This window comes from Xyrauchen texanus, chromosome 36, assembly GCF_025860055.1.
Source record: "Xyrauchen texanus isolate HMW12.3.18 chromosome 36, RBS_HiC_50CHRs, whole genome shotgun sequence".
NCBI classification, from domain to species: domain Eukaryota; kingdom Metazoa; phylum Chordata; class Actinopteri; order Cypriniformes; family Catostomidae; genus Xyrauchen; species Xyrauchen texanus.
The window spans coordinates 11,812,491-11,830,646 of record NC_068311.1 but is presented as its reverse complement, the minus strand read 5'-3'; the positions used below and the strand labels follow the sequence as shown (position 1 = coordinate 11,830,646).

General features: G+C 38.8%; 1 protein-coding gene across 7 annotated transcripts in view; it reads right to left on the bottom strand.

The window, feature by feature from the left end:
• Nucleotides 1–18,156, bottom strand: part of LOC127629652 (RNA-binding protein Musashi homolog 2-like) — a 363,022-nt gene that overhangs the window by 57,275 nt on the left and 287,591 nt on the right. For all 7 annotated transcript variants that reach the window (XM_052106790.1, XM_052106789.1, XM_052106791.1 and 4 more), the window contains exons 9-10: nucleotides 15,064–15,178; nucleotides 4,040–4,114 (exon numbers count right to left, since the gene is read on the bottom strand). In XM_052106790.1, the coding sequence (XP_051962750.1) occupies nucleotides 4,040–4,114; nucleotides 15,064–15,178 (190 nt within the window). The remainder of the gene's footprint in view (nucleotides 1–4,039; nucleotides 4,115–15,063; nucleotides 15,179–18,156) is intronic.

The following is an 18,156-nucleotide window of genomic DNA, read 5'->3' as shown; positions in this document are numbered from 1 at the left end:
TATATATATATATATATATATATATATATGTGTATATATAATATTATATATAAAAGTACTAACATAAATTATTACTTGAATAAGAAAGTATCAAAATAAATGAGTAACTCGTTACATTCACAAATTACATAATGGATGTTAACACCCCTATATTCCATTACTTAATACACATTTAATTATTATTAATGGAAATTCTGTCATCATTCACCAAAATATTGATCTATACCCGCATGACTTTCTTTCTTGCATGCAACACAAAGAGATTTTAGACTTTCAGTGAATGTGTTTTTTATCTTCCCATATTTTGAAAGTGAATGGTGACTGAGACTGTCAGTCCCTAACAATCTGTCTAACATATTTTGTGTTCCAAAGGTAACACCGGAACAAAATGAAGGTTGGGAAATTATGACAGAATATTAAATTATGACTGAGCAATCACTTTAAAGGGATAGGTCACCCAAAAATCTAAATTATATCATAATTAACTCACCCTCATGCATCCCAGATATGTACGACTTCCTTTCTTCTGCAGAACAAAAATTATGATTTTTAGAAGAATATTTCAGCTCTGTAGGCCAGTAAAATGCAAGCGAATGTGTGGCAACATTTTTATGCGCCAAAAAGAACATAAAAAAATCATAAAAGCAATCCATAAGACTCCAGTAGTTAATCCATATCTTCAGAAGTGATATGATAGGTGTGGGTGAGAAACAGCCTATTCACTTGCATTGTATGGAACAAAAGAGCTGAGAAATTCTTATAAAATCTTCATTTGAGTTCAGCAGATGAAAGAAAGTCATACACATCTGGCACGAGGGTGAAAAAATGATGAGAGAATTTAAATTTACAGAAATACTTGAATTAAAAATGTATAGAAATACTCAAACCAGCCCATCTGGTACCAACAATCATCCATGCGATTATCTAATCAGCCAACCAGATGGGCTGGTTTGAATATTCATGTAACTCCAGATTTTCTGGGATTTTCACACACAACAATCACTAGAATTTACTCAGAATGGTGCCAAAAACAAAAAACATCAAGTGAGCGGCAGTTCTTTGGACAGAAATGCCTTGTTGATGAGAGAGATCAACAAAGAATGGCCAGACTGGTTTGAACTTACTTTTCAATTTGACAAAGTCTATGGTAACTCAGATAACTGCTCTGTATATGGAGTGGAGTGGTGGTGGCATAGTGGGCTAAAGCACTGAACCGGTAAGCAGAAGATTTGCGTTTCGTTCCCCACAGCCACCACCATTGTGTCCTTGAGCAAGGCACTTAAATCAAGGTTACTCCAGGGGGATTGTCCCTGTAATAAGTGCACTGTAAATCGCTTTGGATAAAAGTGTCTGCCAAATGCGTAAATGTAAATGTATATCTCGATATTTTCAGCAAATTGACGATATTCGATATATATCTCGATAATTATGTTTTTGCTCTGAAATAGCATAAAAGTTTTTTTTTTTTTTTTTTTTTTAATAAGAGGAACCATAATTTAATCTAAACAGCGACTGTAGCCATGTAGAATTAATATTTCAAAGGTGTTCAATAAAAATCTATTAAAAAATTTTGAAGGCATGTTTCCCACCGTTTTTCACTAAATTAACACAAGTGAGAGTAAAATTTTATAATTTTCATTTATTTGCACATTTGTACTTATATTTAACATACAATCATATTTGGAAGCTTAATAAATATCTTATATACATCATATACTTATCTTTGTGAATGAAGATGTACAAAAACTACTTCACATAGCCTATTTTTTGGAAACCAGATGAATATTGCATAGTACTAATGTATTACTGTGGAACCCAGTCAAGTTCATTATTATAATATAATACTGAATTATTATTATTTCCAGGATAAGATTTTTTAAAGATAAATTAATATATTTCTGTTGTATTTACTTCACCCTACAACTAGGGTTTTTATTTTGACACTGTACGCATTTGTGTTTATTTCACCTTCATCAGGAGCTTTTATTAAGAAATGGAAAATGCAATGTTTGACAGTTATGAGTTTCGCTTTTTCGGAACCGCTGTCAAACTCTGCTTTACTGTTCCGCTTCTGTAGATTTGTATAATAACTTTATAGTGGATTCTAATGTTTGGAATTGCATGAATGCTTTAACCGGAAATGTGCACAACTCCAAAAAATGGAGTTGTGCTCCCGGGTCACTAAAGACCTGAGGTATGCATTAAAGGGTTAATAATACTATTGTTGATGCTACATCATCTACACTACAATATGACCTAAAAAGAAAATTTCTCATTTGGTTTTGTCGAGGGGGTACTTGAGCCTTACCGATAGGGCCGTGGGGTACATAAGACAAATAAGATCAGGAAACACTGGCATAGCACTATGCTAAGTCTACTCGCTAAAAAGAGTGAGCTCACAATGATGTTTTAATCCCCCTAACTGGGCTTAGTCACAGTAGCTCTTCCACAAGCGCCTGCCAATTTACACTTTCTCATTATCCATTACCCCCCGCTTCATTTATTTATTCAAGTCGCCACTGGAATATTCAGTCTGTACTCAACGGTTAGTTTGGGATGCCTGTGCGGATTGTTTGAGGTTGATTTGTGCATTGGCATCAAAGGGGAAGACAACTAAGAGTTTTCAATGCGACAAACAACCACCTTTATGCTTAACAGCCATGTCAACATAAGAATTTCAGCATTTGAAGATGCCAACGAGGGCCTCTGAGCGAAGAACAAACATGAAAAATGTATGCACATAAATAAAAGTTGCAACCCCTCTTGAAAACACTCTGATTAGATGAAGATGAAGGACTCTATACAGCTACATACGTACAGCTGAGCATCAATAGCTCGAACATGACAGCACTTTGAAAATCGTGAAGAGCTGTTGTCTCGCATTTACAAAGTACACATTCATTTGCATAGACTGTTAGAAATGCTACAACTGCATAATTATTAGATTGTATAACAATGCAATGATGAAAAGCCTCTTTGACTGGTGCTTTGCAAAATAATTGTATCAGAAATACACGAGGAGTTTCAGTTTTCATCAGCTAGGTGTTGAATTGAAGTCAGCATGTAATCGAAATTGACCCTATTCAGTTTATTAAAACACATTTCTAAGCTTTTTATGAAAGAATCATATGTGCTTATTCCAATAGAGAAAAAAAATGGACTTTGCAATCATTAATCAAATGTAATAAATGTCTCTGCCTCTACAACAACTTTAATTTTAATCTGACATTACCAAGTCTTTCCAATCAATTTCAAATGGATAAATTCTAATATCTCCCTGCATTTTATTTTCTCAATGAATTGCCTGTCATTTCATGTTGACTTTAAAGGGATAGTTCACCCAAAATAATTTAAATTTGGTCATCATTTAAACAAATGGGGATGTTAGGCAAAAAAGTTACAATAGCCTCAGTCACTCTGAGTACACTCAGAAGCACTAGATAAAACAGTGGCTACTACATTCTAATATGATATACATGACACGTCACATTTCAGGTTCGCCAACCAGTTATCAATGTTCTGAGAACTAAGCAGTGAAATAATAGAGCTACTGTGCTGGATCACATTTTCCCCAGACAAAAAGAGACTCATCTTTGTCAGGATGTCCTAAAACCCTGCTGAGTCAAGATTTTGGTGTGATTAGCAGAATTCTATTGATTATTTAATGTGTGAATTATATCAGTGAAAAGAGAGAAAATTAGATGCCAATGGGCTCTTTTGTAGTTTGCGTGGGTTTTAAAAGCATCTCTATGGCTGTTTTATCTGTAAAGCTACATGAATGTGGATATGGAGCTACAGCAGGAGGGCCAAACCAGGCAGAATGTGAGTGTTTGTGCATCAAAATGTATACTGTTTGAGTATGTGAATGGTGTATTCAAGTGTAAAGCACCACACTAAGGTTTTCCAGCATGGGGCTTTAGTGGGAGCAAGGGATGGGTATATGTTGGTGCCTGTCAGTTTGGTGGCCAGCAGGGAGGCCATTACCACATAGCAGCAGGAGAGAGAAGCACCATACAGAACTTAACAAGATGGAACTTACCAGGGAATTGGTAGCTGTAGCTTGGGGCGAAACCAGTGTATCCACGGCCATAAGTTGCTACAATGTTTGGATAACCTGAGGGGAGAAAGGAAAATCCAGGCATGTAATAAACAGCTTAGACTGCCCAGAGCTTGCCTATATCGTGCCAATAAATCCGTATGCCTTTTAAAATACACATATACACTAGTGTCAAAACTTTACCTGTTGTATTAACATTTTGTATTGATTTTAAAGGGCAGTTTTTAACTTTAAGTGGGCATATTGTTTTTCTTACCCAATTAAAACAATGTGCTGTCCATTTATGTCAAATACTTCAGCTGAATTAATTGAAATGAATTCTCAATCTGAATAATTATGATAAGGTATTACTTATGAAATCAAAATAACATCAAGATTACAAAGGTTTTTGTAAAATAATAAACATGCTGGAAGAAGGGATGCTGTGGTGAGTTTTTTTTACAGTTAGATTACATCTGAGAAAAAAAAAAATGTGTTGTTTGACGACTAGTGGAACAACCTGTTCCGTTTTTAGGATGTGTACCTTCATATGTCATCTGTATGCATGTTTTAAATCCGTCGTCTTCAGTAACCCTTTATCATTCAAATGCTCCCAAATAGCCGATTTAAGTCGCTTTTTTGGTGGATATGAGTCTAGTAGATAGAATTCTTCAGTTATATTTTGGAGTTTGTTTGTAGCCCCAGTTTCATTTTAATTGAAAGTTCACTTTCAATCTGCAATACCTGGCCAAGCACCACACAGACACCGTCCATAACCATAGCAATAGTTCCACTAACCGCCCAGACAAAGCCCAGCGGTTTCGGCTTTGCACACGGTGACGGTTCTGCAAGCCTACCAGGCCCATTTTATTACAGATTTAGATGAGGAACTGGATGCTTATTCGTAGAGAGAGAAAAAAGCCTGCTGCAGCTCTGGTGCATTCACGTTCGGTATCTTCGCAATGCGTTTTACACCCTCTCAGAAGGATTGGGGTCCTCTTTCATTCCTGCCATCACAGGCACATCCGTGTAGGCGTTTGAATGTTGGACCAGCCCCTTTTAAACAGCTGGCAGGAAACCAGAAGCTAGCCTGAGGGACTTGCAGTGAAACGAAGTGTGAGCCCACATTTAGTGAATGAGACTGTACAAATGTATCCATGTCATTCCTGTTTGCCCTCCGGACAGTATCGGGTTGAGTTCGCCATTGTTCACGCTTCGAACACCCAATAGCCAGAATATAACGAACATTAAAAACTCACATTCCGAATTCATCCTCTGTCTCCATGACCAAGGGTCTTGAGACAAGCATAACAGAATTCAAAGTTCTTCAAACAAAAGTGTACACAAGACACACAGTGAACATAAGCATTTTTATCACATAATTTTTTCCAATTCAAAATGAGGGAAAAGTTTTATTCTGTCAGCATACCTGCCGCACAGGCATCTTAGGGCGCTCATCTCATCTCAGACAAGGCAACAGACTCTGTTGCTAGAGGTGGAACTAGATTTGCAAGTGATGCAGGTGCATCTGTCTCCAGTTCGTGCTCTGTCATTCCGCCGGTGTCTAGCGATGTTCAGAGTGGGATGCTTTCTCCCGGCAAAGAACAATTCACAGGCTTTTGGGGCTCATGATCACAGCTTCTGCTATCATTCCCCTGGGCATGTTGCATGTGAGATCTTTTCAGTGCTGGATGAACTCCACAAAGGGACTTCAACCACTGACACAGTCTCTTCAAAGTGACATGTGAGTGCTACCAAACTCTGTTTCCATGAAAATGAATCACAAAGTTATTACAACAGACTCCTCCTCCACAGGTTGGGGAGCTGTATACGAGGATCATTCAGTAAACTGTCTGGAGATGTTCACGATGCTTCTGAAGTTCACATTTTTCCTCCCGGAGAGTCAGGCCAGCCATGACCTTATCCGGTCGGACAACAGGACAGTGGTGTCCTATATCAATCACCAGAGAGGAGTGGGTTCTCATGCCATACCGAGGCTGGCATGGTGCATGGGACACTGTGCAGTCTCTAAGAGCAGTGCATGTTCTGGCCTGGTTGAATTTGGGGCCGGACCTCTTATCCATCAACGCGATTGCGCATCAGTGGCCGACAATGCATCTTTACGCCTTTCCAATGATCAGATTACTGCACGCAGTTTTGCAGAGAGTTCGAGAGGACTGGGTTTGGCTTCTGTTTGTGGCTCTGTTTTGGCCATCTCAAGTATGGTTTTCAACTCTGCTCTCTATCCTGGAGAAAGTGCCTTGGGACATTCCAGTCAGAGCACACATGTTGTCTCCATCTCAGTGCAGCATTTGGCACCCCCGACCAGACATGTGGAAAGTTATGGGTATGGCCCCTCAACAGGGCACTCTTTTGAATGATGGGTTATTCCCTGCAGTGGTTGATTCCATTCTGAATGCTAGAACTCCATCAAAAAGGAAACTTTATACGTTCAAGTGGCATATTTGGTGTACAGCACGAGGCGAAGATCCAGTTCACTGCCCTGTTGGTACAGTGCTGGATTTTTTGCAAGAGCGTTTTGGGGCCAGGGTTGCCACCGCAATGATTAAAGACTATGTTGCCACTATAGCAGCTAAGCATGCGTTTATCAATGGAGTCTCTGTTGGTAGACATTCTTTTGTATTTCACTTTATGTGCGGGGTGTGCAGGATTAGACCTTTTTATCTCATCCGTGTTCCTTTGTGGTTTTGGAGGAGCTCTAGTGTTCTCCTTAGAGCCCTTGGTAACAGTCGCTAATAAGTTCTGACTCTTAAAATGACCCTGCTAATAGCATTGGCGTTGTTTAAAAGGGTTAGTGATTTGCATGCCATGTCGGTTAATCCCTTATGTATGGATTTTGCACCAGGGTGTTCAAGTGTGGTGTTTAGCCCTTGTTTGGGCTATTTGCCCAAGGTCGTTTCTACATCATTTCGCTCACAGACTATTCATTTTCAAATCCTCCCCAGTTGAGTCAGAGGAGCATGAAAGATTAAATACGCTTTGCCCAGTTCTGGTGCTGCGCATTTATGTTGACTGTACTAGCCAGTGGCATAAGTCAGAGCAGTTGTTAGTGTAATTTGACTGCAACAGGGGTGTTTCTCATTGGCTCATTGATGCAATTTCAACTTCGCCTTCGGGTATTCAAGCTCATTCTACGAGGAGCATGGCATCCTCATGAGCTGTGGCTAGAGGACATTTGTAAGGTGGCAGGATGGTCCTCTCTGCATACATTGGTTAGATTTTATAATCTGGACAAGGGTTTGACTCCTGCTTCCCATGTTCTCTCTGTTTGAACAGGAATAAACTCATAATTCCCTCTGTTTTATTCAGACGCTTTAGCTGGCTTGTGAGTTGCTTAATGCTTTCCACATGGGTGTAGACAGTTGGCAGCTACTGTTCGAATGGTGAGAATATATATCATTCCCAATGCGGCTACACAGCTCGAGTTCCGACAAAGGGGAACGTCTCGGTTACGTGAAGCATAACCCTGGTTCCCTGAGTGGGAACGAGACGCTGCATTAGATGGCCATACTCTCTAGCTGCTGTATAGGCTCATGTCTACATGCAAAAAAAATCGGACTCATTTGTGCGAAACAAGTGCCTTTATGGAGCCCGTGACATAGATCAATAGGGGCATCGCTTAAGCTCCATCAGCCAATAAATTGCCGTGATTGTATAAGGGATTCAGACCACGTGACACTCAGGGCGTTTCCCAATGCGACTATGCAGCATCTCATTCCCACTCAAGGAACCAGGGTTACGCTTCACGTAACCAAGACCATTCTAAATTATTACGGTTAAATTGACAAAACAGTGACATTTTTAATTGTCGTTATTAGTGAAACTGTATAATCGCGATATCCTTAGCTGGAAGCGAGGTACACTATTGGAACAAAGGTATGCAATTTCCTCATGATGTTTTTAATTACGTCAACGTTCCATCTGTATGCTCTATACTACTTTGCTCTACAAAGTTGCCACAAAGGCTATATCTTAGTAACAATATGATTTGGAGTAAAAAGTCAAATTGTGCAAATGTGCATTTTTTCTAGTAGAGGAAATATACCTTGGATTCAAACATCTACTCCCAAACTGTAAAAACTATTATCACATTTTTGTTATAGTTCTTGGGAAACAAGTGAACATAATCAAACTACACCTGCATACATTAAGGCTAGGGTCAACTACAGTATATTATGAAGGCAGATTTCAATGTGTAAATGTGTCCTAAGGACAAATGTTTTTATTTTATTTATTTTTTATTACATCAATTTATCACTTGACAACATTCGTAGGCCAAAACAATATGTGTGTGTGTGTGTGTGTGTGTGTGTGTGTGTGTGTGTGTGTGTGTGTGTGTGTGTGTGTGTGTGTGTGTGTGTGTGTGTTGACCTTGTGTGGCACCTTGCCCCAGTGGCGGAGGTTTCATGTGAAAAGTTATATTCCCTCATTGATACCGATCACCACCTCACATGAAACCTCCGCCACTGGGGCAAGGTGTCACAAAAGGTCAAGACACACACACACACAAATATATTTAATCACAACACACTAAAATATCAATAACACTTTCTGTGGCATTTTTATCTAAAGCCCTGGTTAATTTCTGACACAATATACACACATTACACAACAAAGAAAATGGCATCTTTCCTCACCTCTCCACTGTTATTGATCGATAACCCTCTTTTATAGCTCAGGCTAATCAATCATGAAGGACACAACAGTGCAAGACATTGGCAGGCAGATAGTTGTGGCAGGACATCACGGATTAAAGTCCCTCATCGCCACATAGCTTTGGCCTACTTCACACTAATTCCGACTGCATCTCGCAGACAGGACGGCATAAATATGATTGAATGATTTCAGAAATCATTTGAAAGAGGAGCAAAAAACTGAAAAAGTGCGCTGGCCGGGAATTTACTCGCAATCTGCTTTTTCCGCCTCGTTGTCATCTTTGCTGAGGCAGAACTTTTTAATGATGAAGCTGGGGTGGGCGATCTGGCTTCCCCTTGACTATTTTATTATCTGAAATACATCTTCAGCTGTTTGGGAGCAAGACGAAAACACGCAATCTGCAGTGTTTACTATGCTGCCTGCCTCCGCTGAACGCATCCTGCTCGTGCTGTTAATAAAAAGGGGATGCAACCTAACGCACATGCTCAAATTGTCATGTTGCCAGCATTGAACAACGGTCACAGCTTGTCCCTCTTTACCCGGCTACAGCCCTAAGACCATTGTTCTTATTCTGTCACAATGGCTTATTACAATATGAGCCCATATACTAATTATCTGGCCAGTGTTCAAAAAGAAGACAAAAATGTTTTCCACATTTGACTGGACAATACAAAAACCTTAAAGCCATTTGTTTCAGTTTTAGTTTTGTGGTTACTGCGTATTGGCCTTGTAAGGCAGTATAGTCTCACAACAGCCCAGTTTCTGTGCACAGTGCGAGCTTGCGCCGACTGATCGCTAGTTGCTTATCCTTGGCTCTCGGCCACAAATGTGAGTTGGCATTGAGGAGAATAAATATACTTCACCTTAAGTTAGGCCAGACATAATTTGGATCAATTCAGGTTGACATTGCAGAGGCAGACTGGTGGGAAGTAGTCTATGTGAAGATATTGATCCTGTCAAGGTTTCTTTGGTGAGGGTCAGTGCTATAGTAGAGGCTTAAAAGAAATAACTTGCTTTTATGAAGTTTTCTGTTTTTATTGACTGCTTCTGAAAGGAGGCTTTTTGTGTTGTAACCAAAGAGTCGGTTTTAAAATCAAAGATCATTCTTGAGGAGAGCTCAATTCTGAGGGAATGTGGGAGAGGAGGAGGAGGAAATGATAAAAGTATTAAATATACTACTGCCCGAAGTATGTAGTGATGTAGAACTCCCCTTCCTTAAATGCTGAAATCAGATGACAAGTTATAGATAAACAAGATATACAATATATAAGAGAAATAATCTTAATACTTTAGGCATCATAACAAACCTATTATAAAACTGATAGTTCCAACTCAAAATTTTGACTAGATAAGTCTTCAAAGCTGTCGTATAATGATTATAAATGCACACCTGTGACTGCATATTCTATATTAAGGGAGATGATCAAAAAATGAAAATTCTGTTACCTTTACATTACATTACAAAAATGAGATATTAGCCACAATGTAATTCTTATTCACTATCACTTTCATTGTATGAAAAATGATACAATGAATTTGAATGGTAACTCAGGTGAAGAATCTGCCTTACATCTTTTTATCTACGGAGGAAAGAAAGGCATACAGGTTTGTAACAACATGATGTTTAGGTATCCTTTTAATGCACCAGGTTGCTGCTTGACAACCATAAACAACTTAAACTTAGGATAATGAACTATATTAGTTGGCAGTAGAATTGTTTATTTAGATTATTATTAATAATACATTTGATTTTTTGAACATTTGTGTCTTTTATCATATTGCTACTGCCGAAGCCACTCGAGTCTGTGCATAAGTCATTTTACAATGAGTAAAGTGGTTTTAGCACTCCCCTTCATATCATGCCATAAAATCAATGCATTGCACATCCTCTTGTGACTTACTGCTTTAGGGACAACTTGTGACAACAATTCTTGAATTGAACAGGATCATGCCACTAAACTACACACTTAACCATCACATTATATGTTCTTGAGACGTTGTATGCCACGAGAAGGCCACCTTTAACATTGCTCTTTGTGAGAGCTGTTTCATTTGTTTGCAAAGTCTTAATATCTCTCTCGAACTACAGCAGGTTTGTGTACTCTACTCTTAAGGAGGAGCAATGCCAGACAACCAGACTAAATATACATGACATGGGCTTTTCCGATGACATTTAGAGAGATTACTTTAAATGTAGAGGGATGGGGTTCTTTTGACAGTAGAGGATTGCCATAGTGATAGAGCCAGCACCTATGGGAAAGAAATAGAGGAGCTACACAGGCATTGACGAACAATGAGAGAAATGATAGCACTGTTCATTTAAATTCAGATAGGTGATTGGATGGATGGATGGATGGATGGATGGATGCTGTAGATTTATAGATAATTTCCAAAAAGTATAAACATTTTGAATTTGTGGCATTTGGGGCAGGACTTTTTTAATTTTTTTTACCAATGGCAGATGGGTAAGGCAGACCTTTGAGAACATGTTTAAAAAAAGCAATTTGTTTTTTATTATTCCATTTGGAGATGCTAATAGCACAAAAATTACCTACTTCACCTTTAAAGTATAGCATTTAGCCCTTGGGAATGGCCATACCCACAAATAATGGCCTGCTGTTCACCAGTGAAGAGGTTCATGAGAGTTTGTATACACAAATCTCACAAACAAACATGTGGCATTTGTTTTGCTTTATATGTTTGATTTCTAAATTGTCCAGCACTATGGATCAACTACTGTTGTTTTTAAATGTGCTTTATAAATAAAGTTTGACTCGACTAGACAAATATGACAAAATGCGCGGGAGGGAGAGAGAGAGAGAGGTACCTGAGGCTGGGTAGAAGACTCATTAAGCCACGTCGTCACCATGGCAGGCACCTTCCGTCTCCCGGCAACACAGTAAATAAAGACTGTCACTTAATCTGGCCTAGTGGCGACGGCCTCGCCCTCTTATTTGCGTTATTAATATGCATGCTAATGTGCCCATTTTATGGCTCAACAGTTTCGATTCACTGTAAAATCAATTATCCATCTGGTAAAGCTGCACTTTGCGCCAGCTGAGATGTGTATTAATTTTAGCAAACATACATGAGGCCCAGCACAATAAAGATAAATAGCTCGATTAGGTGTGGTAAACACCGTTGCTCAGAGCGGAGCTCTAATGAGATTTTGGCACATAAGGAATTGCAGTTCCTTAAATAATGAGCCTTGTTGATTTTTGTATGCAAATTAGAAAAAAGAATGTTTCGCTGTCCTGCTTTCCAATTCCATTTAGGTAAGACAGTGTTGCGATCGAGTGAGCGCGACCCTCTTAACCTGCTCCCTGCTCCCACTGTCTCCTCTACGCAATTCGATTCATCTTATTCCCTTGCTGTTTGTTCAACACTGATCTGCTTTAAACCCTAATAAGCTCATGACACCCACATGTGGCATAATTTTATTAACCTCAACTCGAGTCAACTTGAGCTGACATCCTGCTGTTGGCACTGTAGACACCAATGGAAAAAAGTTGGATGATATCATGCACTACTAAGATGCTGGGGGTTTGGGATCTTGGCACAAAGTCCTGGTGTGGCTGTGATATGCTAGTAGTTTACACCTTAAACAAATAATGGACTGTTAATTAGGGGCCAAGCACCGAAGGTGCGTAGCCCTTTTGTGTCCGTTAGTATTATTATTATTATTATTATTATTATTCCTCCCTATGGCAGCCCATAGCACCCTTTGCAGGGAAATTATGAAATTTGGCACAATGATATGGGTGGTCATGAAAAATCCCCAGAGCAAATTTGGGACATCTAGGACAAACTCTACAGTGCCACTACCCTTTCAAAAATTCACTTTTCTTTTGTGCATATCTTTTCCAAGAGACACCATTCTTTTTTTTATCTGATTACACTCCTCTTGTTGATTCAAATGGACCCCTTACATTAAACCTCCACCCATCACAGTGGCCGCCATCTTGGATTATCATGTTTACAGTTTAAAAGTTTCACGTCATTTAAACTTTGTTGCTGGTGTGTTTGTTGATTTTTTTCATCATGCCTGTCACCATACTGTGATAGTGGGGGCTCCCTCTACGTCATTCTCCAGTGTTACGTATTATCTGGGGCTGAGTATTGAATACATTTACTACATAATCTGTATATTCGGAGTGAAATGGTGCACATTATCAAGCAAAATTAACTTGTGCTTCACATTCACATATGATGGTCTTGTCAGATTATGACATTGTATGAAATCTGAACGTCTTTTTCTCATCGAAACGCTGCTCCCAAATAATATGCGACATTATAAAATCAATCAGTATTGAATGAACAACAAACTGTCAGAATAATAAAGCCCTTCTGAGTTTGTTTGTTATTAGTGTAAATATATTTTTTTATATTTAAATTTTGCTAATGTAATGTTGATTTGCATATTTGCTGAAAAGTTCCATGAATATAAAGTTGATCATGGAAACAGCTGTGCTCTGCTTTGATTCCTCTAAGCTTGGCATGTCCCTTTGATGACTGGCAAATATGTGGTTGTGTGGTGCAGTGGATAGCTTGCAGCAATGCTGTCATTCATTGCATTTTTGTTAAGTTTTATGTTTTCCAATTGTGTTAGTTTGCATTTTTACTTCAGTTAATCATTTGGTTTTCCATATGGTTTTAATTTAAAAGGAATAGTTTGCCCAAAAATAAAAATTCTGTAATAATTTAAGCCACATCCACACTTACAAATTTTCATTTGACAACTCATACATTCTGCCGTGTTTAAAGTAGCTAATGTGGCTTATGCATCATATTTCAAGTCTTCTTTAGGCATACGGCAAAAAGAAGCTTGTGAACATATGATCACCCGAGGAATTGCGTTGTTTTAAGCACTGATCAAAGAAGTTCCTGCGTGAACATTAAATTTGCGTTAAAGATGCACTCAGTAATTTCACTCATTCAATAGGGATTACACTAAGAAAAGAAAAGGACTTTTTTTTTTTATATCTGTTTAAAATCATTACACTCACATGACATGAAGTATTCGGTAGCAACCGAATACTATTTGCTTTACATCTGTAACCCCCTGTTATTGTACACTTTCTTGAGTGTCATGGCTGACTGCAAATATTGCATTTCTACAATGGTATCATTAACTGAAAACATGATGACGCAATATATGCCAGGGCACCTTTAACAATAATAACCCTGCTTTGCAAATGGAAGGATTATGCCCTCCTTTGAGGTCAGTTTGTTGAAATCATGGGTTCATAACTCAACATTACTTAAATTTTCCTCTTCATTTAGCACTACAATGCAGAGCATTGCTCTGGTGAGGGTAGGTTAGGGATTTGGTGGTGCTGGAAGTTAAGCTGGCTGAATATCAATTGCATATTTCATGCAGTCCCGGCGAGGATGCTTCATCAAGTCAAATTATGGGCAGGACGACCTCTTCTGCAGCTTCACCCATTAGCTGCCATTCGCATTCTGCACCAGGCATCAAATGATTTTTTTGCTTCAGTTACTTTTAGCAGACGATCAATCTCACAGTAATTATCTCTTGTCACTGTAGCTGGGTTGGTGTGTGTGTGTTGGGGGGTAATCTTGACTGAATTTACGTTTCCTGTCCCCTTGACATATGTCAAATTTACAGAAAAACGTCAAGACAAGCTTTGTGGCTGTCGGGATGACTGCTCATTGTGTTTGATGGCTTCAAGAGCTTGTTTATGTGATAGTGACGCATGCGTATCATTTCCGTGTAGACTTTGAGCGAGGCTCCCAACAGAAATGCAAAGGAGTTTCAAACTGGCATGACAGTCGTAGAGTCGCTAGCAGAGCGTGGCAGCGTTAACGTAAACGCAGTGCCAGCATTGGAGCGTTATCTCCCAGATCTCTCTCCGAGGAACACTTTCAATGGGCTGTTGCCTCTCCCTGTCTGAGTGTTCCAACATTATGATTTGGGATTTTGTTCTTCGAGTATTCAGTGATGTTCTTGTTCTACACCATCAAGCTCAGCTTCTATGTTTAAAGTGTGCACAGACATATTTGGGGGCATCAGTCTAAAATTAACATTTGTCTCTGAGGTCAACATGAGACAATGCTTGCTCCAAAATCTCACCCAGTGGATATTTTGATCTAGATTCACATCAACATGCAATTTTCTCTCAAGGAGGTGTTAAAAACACCTTAAACCAGCCTAAACTGGAAGCTAAACCAGCTTAGGTCCATTTCTTAATAGAATGCCAACTTTTCCAGATCCAATCCCAATCATGAAACTGTATGTCATGGAGGCTTTTAAGAAGCATACAGGTCAATGAGTAATTTACAATGTTATTTATGAATAATTGTTAGCAGGGAAATGAGATGCCACTTACTCAGCATGCCCATTCCCAGCATGAAGGCGTCCATGGTATAGGGCAGCCCTCTGGCTCTCCCCCGTGTCCCTGGAGGAAACATCACTTCCTTTGGCTGGGCCTTCTTACATTCTACCTGTGGATGGAGCACAAAACATGACTTTCAGTCCAGCTATTTCCTTGATGGAGATCACTTATTACACAGAGTACCTGTCTACCTATTACAAATGACAAGCCCACAGGAAATAAAAAACATGTTGTTTGAATTTGGCTTGTGTCACCTTGCAGACATAAACTATCAGAGCTCTCATAAAGACAATGCATCACTTGTTGACAAAATGAAGGAATAAAACAAACACTCTGTAGTCTGTATTTCAACTAGTAATGCACTGTCTTAATGTCATCACAGTTTTTCAAGAGCACAAAGTATGCCATGCACGTCTTTGGACAAAAAAGCTGAGTTTATTGTGGTAAAAAGTTGTTTTTATTTTTCAGTTTTTCCTGAGAATTTTTCCCATCATCCCCCACTGTCTTGCCACTTTAATCTGGTCCTCATCATTGAACCATTTCTACCCCGGGCACTTCCCCCTGATCACCCCCCGCACACAACCAGCTCCCTGCCGCCTTCGAAGGATAATTTTCCCGCTGTGCTGACTGACATTTTGCCCTCCTCCACAATACATGGTTAAGAGCCTGCTTATGACAGAACACATAGAGTGGGCGTCAAGACTGACAGACCAACTGCAAACACCGGCATCAGAATTAAGTGCAGCACCAGAGTGAAGGATCCGTGGGTTTATGGTAGTGACATGGTAGGAAAATGTTAACCCCAACATTGTGCATAACATTGTGTGGAGTGGTGGTGGTGTAGTGGCTAAAGGCCTAGTGCACACTACGACACAGAAGCTTCTTGTTCCTTCTGTGACAAAACGCCCACGATCATGGCAACTTAGTTTGTTTTTCTACTGTGTGCACTGGTGAGAGATGCTCTGAGTAGTCACAGATGCCACAACATATTTCAAACTTGCTTAAAATGTAGTCCACAAGTCATTAGGTGTGTACACTGTCTTCGACAGTGGCTAAACTTTTTAGCAAAATTATTCTGGCCAAGAACCACCCATATAGACAGAAGTGACCGTCTGACTGAAATGTATTGTCCAATCACAGTTGTTTTGTTTATATGTGCAGTTGTGGCACTTTCTCCGAGTTGTTGCACATAAAACACTGAAGAAATTTTAAGAAATGAATATTGGTTTTGTGATTGGAATTTCTGTTGGTATAAAAAGTAATAAGCACAGATTATTTCTAGGGCTATGAATCGATTAACATTTTCTAACAATTTAATTGTTTTCTGTGATTAATCACGATTAATCATGGTACATTAAAACAAACATTAAAATATAATCATGAATATATTTATTTATATTTTCTCTCAAAGAACTTGCAAGAAATTGGTTAGTCATCATTTATTTTAATTATTTATATGTTAAAATGCTCATTGTTTGTTGTGATTAGAGTGAATTAGACAAATTTTTACAGGTATAAATCTTTGATAAATGTATATATTTAAATGCCATAAAATAAGTGGACATGATGTAATTAAAAGTTAGGAAAAAATCTTCTGCCGTTCGTCAGTGGATTTTTTAAATTATAGAATCAAAAGGCCAGATTCAATTTATATTATGCTTTATTGGCAAGACAATCTAAAGTGTACATTACCAATGCATTATAAGACACTATACATAGAGATAGCTGAAGCTGAAGCTGAATTTGCTGAAGTTTAAAATCCCCAAACTATTATTTTCTCTGACTCCCCTTCAGTTTTGCTTTTGACACCGGTTCAGATTACAGTGAGTGAGTGTTTTTGGGTAATGCGAAGAAATACAGCACCTTGCACGTATCTCTCCCACACCTGGCTCACCACTTGCAGGTGAAATCCCCATTCTCTCTAAAGTAAATCTGCTCACATGTATATTATACCAGGGACATATGTTGCGTGTAATGAATAAGTATGCACTGCTCCACACAATGAGTTTCTGTGCTAGGATGCGCAGTCAAATCGAGCATACAGGAAATGTATATATGGTAATTTTATCCATAGGAAGTGGGTAAAACATTAGGGAAGTTTCAGGAATTTAAATAAATAATTAATAATAAAAAAAAAGATACTGCATTAATTTCGTAAAATGTTTTATGCGTTAACCAGTCAACTATTAATAGCAGAAATAAACAAGTTAATATGAATTATTTATTAATTATTTCACAAACAAAAAGCTAATCAGAATATACATCTGTATGCAGGAATACCTAGTTTGCTTGCTACTAAGTGCATCAAATAAAACTCTGAATATCTCTTAGTAACTAAACTTTATAAATATCCCTGTTTTGGACTGTTATAACACATCAGCTTTCTGCAACTATCCAGACACATATGTGAAAGGCATAATCTAATGGTATATTTTAATTACCAGACCCCAATTAAAATGTAATACCTTCAAATAACTGGCAGTGTTCCAAACTAATTAATATACTCTGCATGTAACACATCAAAATAGGTGAATGTATGACAGTTCATTGACCTTGATGTTAACTGTGAGAGAAAATATCCTTGAATTTCGGCTCCTAAAGATAAAGGAAATCCAGATAGCTGTTAAAGATAAGACCTCGATTCTCCAAATGACCTTATATGTCAACGAAAGCATTAAAAGAACATTTTATTTTCAAACTCCAGACATCACAATGCATACATCGCTGTCTCATTTCCAAACATGAGCACATAAACCAACTAGCACTTATAATCAGTATTCAGGTCCTGAGGACTTCTCCAAATACAAGATGCCTTCATTAGCCACTGGCACTAAAAAGTGTGTGTGTTGGGGAGGGGGAGACAAGGAGAGTGTGCGTGTGTGTGAGTGTGATGCGTGTAATTATGTCAGTTTGTGGTTTCAGCGATGAGGCCTGCAATCTCTGTGTGTTGCTAATAGGCGAGGAAAGCCTGGCTTCCGAACTGACTGTCACCAATGGGCATTTAAGAGCCTTGACTGCGGCTCCACATTATTACTTAACTAATTACCCCTCGTCAGTCGAGGTAGGCCAATGATGAGCTCCTGTCCC